Here is an 11427-nt window from a genome sequence, read left to right on the forward strand (position 1 = left end):
ACAGAAGCTCACAGAACGGGACTGCTGAGTGCTGAAGCACGTAGTGTGTAAAAATCACCTATCCTCGGTTGCAACACTCATTACCGAGTTACAAACTGCCGCTAGACGCAACCTCAGCACAATAACTGTTTGTCGGGAGCTTCATGAAATGGGTTTCCATGGCCTAACAGCCGCACACAAGCCTAAGATCACCATGTCAATGCCAAGCGTCGGCTGGAGTGGTGTAATGCTCGCCGCCATTGGACTCTGAAGCAGTGGATATGCGTTCACTGGAGTGATGAATCACGCTGGCAGTCCGATCAACGAATCTGGTTTTGGTGGATGCCAAGAGAACGCTACCTGCCCGAATGCATAGTGCCAACTTTAAAGTTTGGTGGAGGAGGAGTAATAGTCTAGGGCTGTTTTTCATGGTTTGTGCTAGGCCCTCTAGTTCCAGTGAAGGGAAAGTTTAACGCTACAGCATACAATGACATTCTAGACGATTGTGGGCTTCCAACTTCATGGCAACAGTTTGGGGAAGGCCCTTTCCTTTTTTAGCATGACAATGCCCCCGTGCACAAAGCGAGGTTCAAACAGAAATGATTTGTCGAGATCGGTGTGGAAGAACTTGACTGGCCTGCACAGAGCCCTGACCTCAACCCCATTGAAGACCTTTGGGATTAATTTGAACGCCAACTGCGAGCCAGGCCTAATCGCCCAACATCAGTGCCCGACCTCACTAATGCTCTTGTGGCTGAATGGAAGCAAGTCCCTGCAGCAATGTTCCAACATCTAGTGAGTGGGAAGGCATTCCACTAAATGTTGCTGTTATAGCAGCAAAAGGGGAACCAACTCCATATTAATGCCCATGATTTTGGAATGAGATGTTCGACGAGCAGATGTCCACATACTTTTGGTCATGTAGTGTACTTGTAACTTTTCCCTTTCTGTGCTGATAACATAGAGATAGATAGAAGACTCATCTTTGTATATGTGCTATTACAGCAAATATTTTTTTATAACTAACCCAAGATAGACCAGAGCCTGTTGTTTCCAATGGGAGCAAATTCATCATAGTGGGCAGAACAAGCAAGGAGGTGGGCAGAGCTAAGCACGAGCTAGTGAGATCCTATTGGCACGTTCTAGCATTTATTTTCCTATTTCCATTAGGGAACACCAACTCTGTGAAATGTGCATGTGTAATAACTCAATTTGCCCTTGCACTCCTTCTAAACAACACAATTTTTGCAAAACTTTGGCAAAGGGTCAAGTCTACAAAATGCCTTGTTACGGATATATACTGTTACGGATTCTAGTTTTGGAAACAGAAAACTGTATGGAGATAAAATGCTTCATTGATTAGAACATTTGCAGAATGTTGGACAAAATCCATCTCGCTTCATCTTCTCCTACTTCTGGCCACTGGGCTTCATCTCTTCACCATATTTTGTAGTGAGTAGAAACGCCAACCGGATGCTTCACGTTTACATCCAGTAAAATATCTGGCTCAGTGTTCTATCTGTGATTATAGTGTCTGTGACAGCATGGGCAGCGACATTGCGGTAATCTCCATTATGAGGTGGTCAATTTTCTTCTTCACAATTGGCTGATCCCTCCTGATGGCCTGGTTGGACATGACTGCAACAGGGTCTCCAGGAGTGATCAGCCAATGAAGTTGTAAGTCCCACCCAGTTGGCTACATTAAAATGGTGGAATCGCTCAATTGTGCTGGCCATGCTAATTCGGCCTGTTGGCCACTAGAGGCCTCCATCGTTCTCTATGGCAGATACTTTTTGTCGAGAATGAATGTGGCTAGAATTAATCATTCGAATCAGTCGCACATGACCCAGGGACCTTTGCCTGATTGGACAGGTTTCATGACGTTAACAATCCAGGAAATGCAGCGTCTTTCCGGTTAAAGATGGTGGATAAATAAAGATGTCCCACTCAGGCCGTTGATCATTGAAATAAAATGGTCAGTTCCGGTCTTCTTAACGTGGTGGCTCTCCAATGCATTAGTAGTTTGGTCTGGTCTGCTTAGTTCATTGACCGTAGATGAACCAGAATAATTAGGGAGTGGGATGTCTCGCTTCCTCTTCCGCCTCTGTTTCAGATGACAACAATCAGAAATAAGGTAGCTAGCAAAGCTATTTTCAAAACTATGCTGGGCTGCTTTTTTTTTTATCCGTGAGCATTTATACGAGAAACACAACATTTTCCTCTCGTGGTTGTCTTCATAATCAAGATAGCTACATTTGGTGGGTGACAATCTTACAAAGTAGCAAGGTAACGTTAGCTAACAGACACGTTTAGCTATCTTGCTACAACTATGCAAGCGTATAAAGGTTACCAACGACGGCGTAAAAATATAGCTAGTTAGGTTGTAACCAAAAGTTACTCTGCATGCTAGCAGGATGTCCATTTGACCGTGGTAATGATGATAATGCGGTGTAATGAAGGGCTATGAAGTAGTAGGCTATTGAGATTACTAAACCAGACTTCAGCATAGTTAATGCAGAATTGGGGTTTCTTACTTTTTACATGTTGGATGGGTTATTATGATCCCTGGTAGCTCTCTGTAAGGGTGATGTTCAATCAAACATGGTCTTTTCTCCACAGAATGTAAAGTAATGGGAAGGTGTTGACCTTAGCAGAGACACACTAGTCAACAAGATGAAGAACAAACCTGTGAAAAAGCAACACAAAATCAAGAGGTCTAAACACCATCGAGACCCCATCAAAACAGAGTGTGAAACACAGTCAGATGATGTTAACTGCAAAAGAGAAGAACCAGACATTAGCCAAGCTCCCTCTCCCAACACGAAAGGGGTCACTTCCAACTCCATCCAAGTTAAAGAGGAACCAGCAGACTTTGAAGTGCAGAGTCATTGCTTGGATTCTAGAGCACTCCACAAGGATTCTGGATCCGTCATAACCAAGACTGAAACAGATTCCGTTTACATTAGCCAAGGAACAGTAGAGATGAAAGCAGAGTATGATTCTGATTCTGAAATACATAAGGTGGTGGTTAAGAGAGAAACTCAAGTGTGTTTCATGAAGGAGGAGAATGTGGGTGAAGAAAACACAGATGAGGACACCGAAGACAGGAGGGATACAGACAGCAACAGAGGTATGCATGCACACCCATCTTTAAAATCTGTGTAATCTTAAAATTTGCATGAATATTTGATATTGACTGACTAGGCTAAATGGCTATTTGATATCGACTTTGAATTTAAGATTCATCATGAAACTATAAGACTACTCTCGTTTACTTTTGGAATTATATTGTTTCTTATTTTGGTTTTCATGTCCCTCTTCTGTAAATCAAATCACATTTTATTCGTCACATACACAGTTTACAGCAGGTATAAAAGGTGCAGTGAAAGGCTTATGTGCTAGCGCCCTCAACTATGCAGTACATCAGTCAATAGCAATAATAACAATAAAAAGAGTCAGGTCAAAAATACTCTTCTTATTATAACCATCTAGTATTCTCTCTTTGTCTTTTTCTACCCCTGCTTCTACCACTCTCCCTCTCCCTCAGTCTCTTCTCCTCAGTTCTTTCCTTGCACATACTGCACCATCTCCTTCACCGACCATTCCTTCCTGGAGAAGCACATCAAGTGGAACCACCAGAAGGAGTATCTGGCCATGTTGAGAAACAGTTTTTCAAAGAGCAGTGGAACAGAGACGGTCCCAGCACACAGCTGCCTCCACTGTAGCCTCATGTTCCAAACCCCACGGCTGCTTAGTATCCACACCCGCCAGATCCACCCTTCAGCCACTCCCCGGAAACCTGCCCGTCCCCACAGGGTTTCGGTGAAACTCTACACCTGCCCACAGTGTGCCCGCAGATTCAGGTACCTGGGCAGTCTGCAAAACCACTGTGAGCTTTCACACAAAATGGCTGTTGTCAGCACCAATGGACACCTCAGTTGTGCCGATTGTGGGAAGAGCTTCAAGAATTGTTGGGGACTGGGACCTCACCAGTGTCACGAACCAGAGGGCACTGAACCTCAGGACATTAAGCCTGTGGTCTGTCTGGATGTCGGCTTCCATTGCTCAGAGTGTGGCAAGATCCTCTGTAGTCCTCAGAGCCTGAACATTCACATGCGAATTCACACCGGAGAGAAGCCTTATGCCTGTAAGGAGTGTGGCAAAAGATTTGCGGAGAGCGGCAGTTTACGCAAACACCTGCTGATACACTCTGGAGTCAAGGCATTCAAATGCCAGGAATGCGGGAAGGATTTTGCCCGTATGAAGGGTCTCAGGAGTCACATGACCACTCATTCTGGCAAAAAGCAGTACTCCTGCTCCCACTGTGACCGGCAGTTTGGATACAAGTCTAGTCTGACCATTCACCTACGCTCTCACACAGGGGAGAAACCCTTTCACTGCACAGAGTGTGGTAAAGACTTCTCTATCAAGAGAAACCTGAGGCTTCACCTAAAGATCCACAACAATGAGAAAGGCCACCAGTGTGGGGAGTGCGGCCTGAAGGTGATAGACATTGGGGCGTTGAAGACACACATGCGCTCACACACCGGCGAGAGGCCTTACCACTGCACAGTGTGCAGCAAGCAGTTCATTCGACTGGAACATCTGAAGAACCACCAACGCACTCACACAGGTGAGAGACCATACGTCTGTTCGGAGTGCAGCAAGAGCTTTGCTCAGTCTGGAGATCTCACAAAACACATACGCACTCACACTGGAGAGAAGCCGTATGAATGTTCTGTCTGCCACGGCTGCTATACCTCTTCAGGGGATCTGGGGAAACACATGAGGATCCACAATGGTTCACGTCCCTTTCCCTGCCAGGAGTGTGACAAGAGCTTCCGCTTGGTCGGCCACCTTAAAACTCACATGAGGACCCACACTGGGGAGAGACCGTACTCCTGCCCCCGCTGCCTCCGGACCTTCGCTCGCACCCACCACCTCTCTGTTCACCTGGCTCAGTGTCGCTGATTGATAATGATTTGCCTGGCTGTGTCGCGCCTTTCTCAAACTCATTGCATTATGCTTTATGGGGGTAACTCACCCTTTTCACTACTCCCAATGTATAGCCCTTACCTGGGGGATGAGCCATATTTCACCAGAACACTGAGGTGGTGGTGGGGTATTTGGCTGACTATTACAGCGGACAAACAAGATGATGTAGGAAGCATCAATTCAAAGGTCCAATCGCTCCAGACATTGACACTCCACTAGATACAGCTAGATGCTGGGCAGAGTTTTTAGTTTGCATGCAGTTTCAGATTTGTTTTCTGGACGTTTAAGGGATAGTTCACTACAAAATACAAATGCATATACTTTCCCACTTGCCATGGCTTTAGGTGTAGATGATTCATCAAAACGTCAAGATGTGATTATAGCGCAATAAAGTGACTTAAATGTAAGGTAGACTATCATGTCAATTACTATTTAGAGTGAATTATCTCTGTTTTGTACTATATCTAAAATCTTGTCACTATTTTACTGAATGTATGATAACAAGTTTTTTCTTATGAAGGTGAGCAGATTGGGTCTCTGCAGTACATACAAGAAACAAATACTCTTTATACAGCCTATGTACTGAATCTATAACCTACTTTAACTGATAGTGTTGTCTTGGTGTGCGTGATAAATAGTAGTGTTGTCTTGCTGTGTGATAAATAGTGTTAACTGATTAATTACATTGTATTTATTCTAAATGATTAGGCAACTGTTGTTATAAGAATGTGTCAATGACTTGATATCTACTAAGTCATTACATTGACTAATAAATATGAACAACAATGTTAAGGCTGTTTAACCAAACCTTGCACAATGCAATAAATTATTTCAAAAAATTGTATATTGATATATTATTTTATTAGGTGGATGTGTTTTGTTTTGAAGCTTACCATTTCTGTACAATGTAGGCCTAATAGATGCTAGGAATTAATATAGCACGTACAGTGCCTTCAGGAAGTATTCATACCCCTTGACTTATTCCACATTTTGTGTTAAGGCCTGAATTTAACATTGATTTAAAAAAAAATATATATATATATATCACCCATGTACAGACAATACCCCATAGTGACAAAGTGAAATATGATTTTAGAACTTTTTGCAAATGTATTGAAAATTAAATACAGGAATATCTCATTTACATAAGTATTCACACCCCTGAGTCAGTACACACCCCTGAGTCAATATTACAACTGCAAGTCTTTCTGGGTAAGTCTCTTAAGAGCTTTCCACACCTGTGATTGTATAACATTTGCCTCAGCTCTGTCAAATTGGTTGTTGGTCATTGCTAGACAACCATAGGTTTAAGTGAAAGATCTGTATATGATGACAAGATGCTCACGTCTCGGCCCGGAGTAGTTTCCCAAAGGCGGGAAGGTAGCCCACGGGAAGGTAGCTTAAGCCCATAGAAATGCATTGGGATTATTTTGGACAGGTTTTGGTGAGAGTGAACCCTTTCGCTTCGCCTCTTCCTTTCTGCTGATATACACTGAGTATACCAAACATTAGGAACACCTTCCTAATATTGAGTTGCCCTCAGAACAGCCTCAAATCTTCGGGGCATGGACTCTACAAGGTGTCGAAAGCGTTCCACAGGGATGCTGGCCCATGTTGACTCCAATGCTTCCCACTATTGTGTCAAGTAGGCTTGATGTCCTTTGGGTGGTGGACCATTATTGATACACACAGGAAACTGTTGAGCGGGAAAATCCCAGCAGCGTTGCAGTTGTTGACACAAACCGGTGCGCCTGGCACCTACTACCATACCCCGTTCAAAGGCACTAAGTTATTTGCTGCTGTGCATTCTTGAAATCACTTGCATCTTTTGAACTTGTGTTAAATCCACTCCTCATGTCATTGAGGACCACAAACACTTTTGTCCCTAATAGTATCCTATAGTAAGCCAGCCAGTCATCAGCTGTGAACCTTACTCACACATTCATTTACAGCCTGAATATGCATCACTTGGACAAGGGTCCCAAACAAGCTTGTCTGGGTCAATTCAAGGAGAATTGCTCTATTATTTTTATGTCCGTGATTACGAGGACGTAGCTGTAACTACCACTCGGGCACAGATAACAAAGATGTATTTAGAACTAAATAATATTGAGTGTACCTTTGTTTAAAGCTGGAATCAATACGTTTTAAACCGTGTCCATTTTTCATTTAGCCGCGTCATGTCTGTGCAGAGGAGGGGACGGGAGATAAATGGGCTGGATCTTCTAATTCCCCTGTTGCCGTTATCATAAGTGTTGAACAACCACGGGTTTTAAAGATCGGGCGTTAGGGGAGGCAGGCCGCACAAAGAAAGTTAATAGATTTAGAAAATTGAGATGGATTGTGCAGCAGACATATTTAGAATGTTCCATTGGTTTGGCAGGAAGATGGACAAATATGATCAGGGGTTGTGGTGGTGGTGGGGGGGAATAAAACAGAGTACACACACACACAGGGCAGCAGCAGAGAATGTATCCTGCCTCACAGATAAAGGCGTTAGTGTGAAGATATGTTGAGTGAGTGTGTGTCTCTGTTATGGTTAGTACTGTAATGGCTGGATCTGTCATAGTTTGAAGTCCAGAACTGCCTTATTGCAGATGAGTTCACCCGTGAATTGTCACTGAAGGGTCCTAATTGACAAGCAGTTCCTTTCTCAGGGCAGCAGGGGGAAACCGCTAGCTGTCGATGGATGCTTCAGCCAGGGAATACGGGAGGAAATCTCTCCTCTGATTTAGGGGCAGGCAGGAGGAAGAGCTTGAGTGCTGTTAGATGGCACAAACCAGAGACGGGAGTTACAGACTTAGCACATTGTTTCAGATAAGCACAGAATGTTCTGAATCAGAAGGTCTCTATTCCATTTGATAACATTTAAGTCATTTAGCAGACGCTCTTATCCAGAGATAATGTAGTGTTGATCAGTGTTACATGTATTCTTGTATCTGTAGTGTTGATCAGTGTTACATGTATTCTTGTATCTATAGTGTTGATCAGTGTTACATGTATTCTTGTATCTATAATGTTGATCAGTGTTACATGTATTCTTGTATCTATAGTGTTGATCAGTGTTACATGTATTCTTGTATCTATAGTGTTGATCAGTGTTACATGTATTCTTGTATCTATAGTGTTGATCAGTGTTACATGTATTCTTGTATCTATAGTGTTGATCAGTGTTACATGTATTCTTGTATCTATAGTGTTGATCAGTGTTACATGTATTCTTGTATCTATAATGTTGATCAGTGTTACATGTATTCTTGTATCTATAGTGTTGATCAGTGTTACATGTATTCTTGTATCTATAGTGTTGATCAGTGTTACATGTATTCTTGTATCTATAATGTTGATCAGTGTTACATGTATTCTTGTATCTATAATGTTGATCAGTGTTACATGTATTCTTGTATCTATAATGTTGATCAGTGTTACATGTATTCTTGTATCTATAATGTTGAGCAGTGTTACATGCCACAAGTGGAATACACCCCTTTTATTTAGCACTGTGTTTTTTTCCGTCTAAAACTGCTTTTAGAACCTGTAGAAAGAGAACACAGCCAAAGATTTTGTGTTTCCTATTTTGAAACCAGTCATTGTGTCCAATGACAAACATCTCTCTCCTACATTCTGTCCTATTTTCTATAATATTCACATAATTATGGCATGATGCATCTCTTCCCTCCCTTCAATAATGTATTTTTTTCTCTATGGCTCTTATTTTCCATCCATTATCTCTCCCCAGCCTCAGATACATTGTATTTATGGTGCTCCAGTATACTCTATGAATGTCTGACTCTGCAATGACATTATATTTCATCAGTACAATATAGATGATACTATTGCGGATACTACTGCAAATCATCAACAAATCGAAACATGAAAGCAAACATTTATTTAGCCTTCGACATCCCAAAGACAAATAGCAAAAGCATTTTCAATCTGTCCCCCTGACAGACAGTTGGTAGTCTTTTAGGTTGCAGTCTAAAAATTGAATTACCTCATATTGGATCCTATAAAAGTCCAGTTGGGGGGATTTTCTTTCTGTGATGTAATTTGAGGTATCCAATTTTCCTCGTATTTACTGTCTATATTTTTGTCAATTTGGCAGAGGAACACATTGTATGTGTTGGTGCTTCAATGTCACCGGTGTCGTCGTGGTACGGTGGTTTTGGCTCTCGTCGGCCCTGGAGGTCAGTGTGTGGGAAGAGAGGGTGGCTCTATGGGGGCTTTGGAGCCGCTCTCGGCCCGTCCCTTTGGGCTCCACCAGGTCCGCATCCACTCCTCTCATTCATGAAGGGGTCAAAATGCGGGTCAAAACATCCCGTTAGACTGGAGAGACGCGCTGGTGTGTAGGCGTAGATGAAACTGGGTATTTTGGGGGGGCTTTGGTATAGGCTGCAGCTGGTAATAGTTATTTCGCCTCACTCTCTCACAAGTCCAAAGATGCCAAAAACTATTGGTTTACACAAAAGAAGAAGGAAAAAAACAACTCAATTGTTTGGGAAAGAGTACAATGAGGAGGCTGGTGAACAACCTGGGTATGTTAGTGGGGTCACGACCCAAAGTGGGCCACTGATATGTTAATGGTGGATCGCGACATGTCAGAGTAAAATATATATATATATATAGCCTATATATTTTTTTACATTTATTAGGAACTCCCTCTGGGCTCTCAACTTACGGTTGAGTGTTAGAATAGTAAAATACACAAGGTGCAATTTCAAAATTTGGTTGTGCCTCAGCAGTTTTCGTCTTGTTATGTCAGTCACTGACATTCACTCAATTAGTCATGTCAGCGAATAATTTTTAGATTGGTAAATTAATCTATCCAGTTTATCTAAACTTGAAGTAATCAAGGCTGAATACCAACCGGACATGGAGGGCACACAGACCCACAATGCTGTTTACTTTCTGCATCTACGTCATATCGCTGTGTCTACCTTTAAAACTGAAAAGATTTCACTCCATCCCATGGCAAAATGAGTAGAATTGCTGAAAATTGTTATAAAATTGCAAAAAAAGGGCCCCCATAAGGGGGCATGTTTTCATGAGCTTGGGCCCATGGAAAAGACTGAATTTCTCATTTAGGTCCCACCCAAAAAACTGGTAAAATTCCCAGAACATTAGCTAAGATTCCCATTAAGTTCAAGTTATGGTTTTATCTAATGTTAGGATGATAACAAAATGTTTTTTTTTTTTTAATTACCCAAAAAATTATTCTGGGAACTTTTAAAGAACAGATGACATGTGTTCTGGGAACATTCTGGTAACAGCAGGTTATTTTGTTTTGCACCCTAAAAGAATCAAACACACAACTGGCAGAATCAACCACACAACTGTTTTTGTATTTTGAGAACATATATTTTGTGATATCCCCATAATGTTCTCACCAGAATGTTTCTATAGAGTAATGAAACATTCTGGGAACCTTTTAAATAACGGATTAAATGTGTTCTAGGGATATTTTTGCAACATCAGATTGAATGTTTTATACAAACATTCTATAATCATCAGCACGACTGGACAGTTTTTATGTTATGAGAACATTTGCCACAACCTAACGAATGTTCTGGGAACTTTCACAGAAACAGTTTTGGTTTGCTGGGCAGGCTGAAAAAGTATAACAACCTCTGTCCTAGACAATTGCTGCCAACTATTTGTTTTACACCCTCTGGCATGTAGGCCTATAGATAGGGCCTGTGTTTTGAAGTTCTGACCTAGAAAAACTCAGGGCCTTAGTTATATAGCCTATATGGTTCCAGAGGTTTTCCTAGTCAGTACATGTAGTGTATGTAGTGAGGACTTCCATGGCTATCACTAACAGGAACTGCTAACCACTTTCTCTTTGCTTGATTAAGGGCTTGTCCAGGTGTACCATCCAGCTAGCATCTGTCGCGGCCGCTGCTGTCGTGGCTCTCTGACCTCGGCCTCCCTCCTCCTCCATCCCCATGTAACCTTTTGCTCCCTCTGTCTGTGTAGGGAGGGATAGAAATGTGGATGGCGAGAGAGACTGACAGTGTGCGCTCCCCTGCTCAGTAAATATGAACTGCACCCAGTAGACAGACTCATTCATCACAGGGGAAAGGGAGAGAGGGAGGAGGGGGACAGAGAGGGGCAGAATGGAGGGTAGAGGAAAGGAGCAAGGAGGAGAGGAAAGGAGCGAGCGAAGGAGCGGCAACAGAGAAGTGACCACCGTATAGCCAAAGAAGAAGGGAGAAAGAGGGAGAGGGTCAATTGGAGGAGGCAGATGGGGAGAGGACGAGAGGATTGAGGGATAAATAGAGGATAGTGGGTGTATTTGGGGAAGCATAGGAAACAGGAAGACTGATGAAATGTAGAGGGACAGAGAATGGATTCTATATTGTTTGAGCTCTTACAAGTGTAATTCCTGACAATGTGTAGATCCTGATGTCATTCTAACTCTGAAGACAGACAGGCTTCGGATCTCAATTTTAG

The 11427-nt window shown here is 42.5% G+C and overlaps 1 protein-coding gene across 3 annotated transcripts; it reads left to right on the forward strand.

The window, feature by feature from the left end:
* The first annotated feature begins 742 nt into the window (after nucleotides 1–742).
* LOC123723678 (gastrula zinc finger protein XlCGF57.1) lies at nucleotides 743–5818 on the forward strand. Of its 3 annotated transcripts, none has more exons than XM_014158104.2 (3): nucleotides 743–2265; nucleotides 2599–3109; nucleotides 3527–5818. In XM_014158104.2, exons 2-3 carry the CDS (start codon nucleotides 2653–2655, stop codon nucleotides 4948–4950), a joined length of 1881 nt encoding a protein of 626 aa, XP_014013579.1. In that variant the 5' UTR covers nucleotides 743–2265; nucleotides 2599–2652; the 3' UTR covers nucleotides 4951–5818. The 3 variants fall into 3 exon arrangements, with proteins under 3 accessions (XP_014013579.1, XP_014013573.1, XP_014013570.1); XM_014158098.2 differs by having other exon boundaries at nucleotides 744–2113; XM_014158095.2 differs by having other exon boundaries at nucleotides 1052–2237.
* Nucleotides 5819–11427: the final 5609 nt, after the last annotated feature.

The sequence above is a fragment of the Salmo salar genome, chromosome ssa02, assembly GCF_905237065.1.
Source record: "Salmo salar chromosome ssa02, Ssal_v3.1, whole genome shotgun sequence".
NCBI classification, from domain to species: Eukaryota; Metazoa; Chordata; class Actinopteri; order Salmoniformes; family Salmonidae; genus Salmo; species Salmo salar.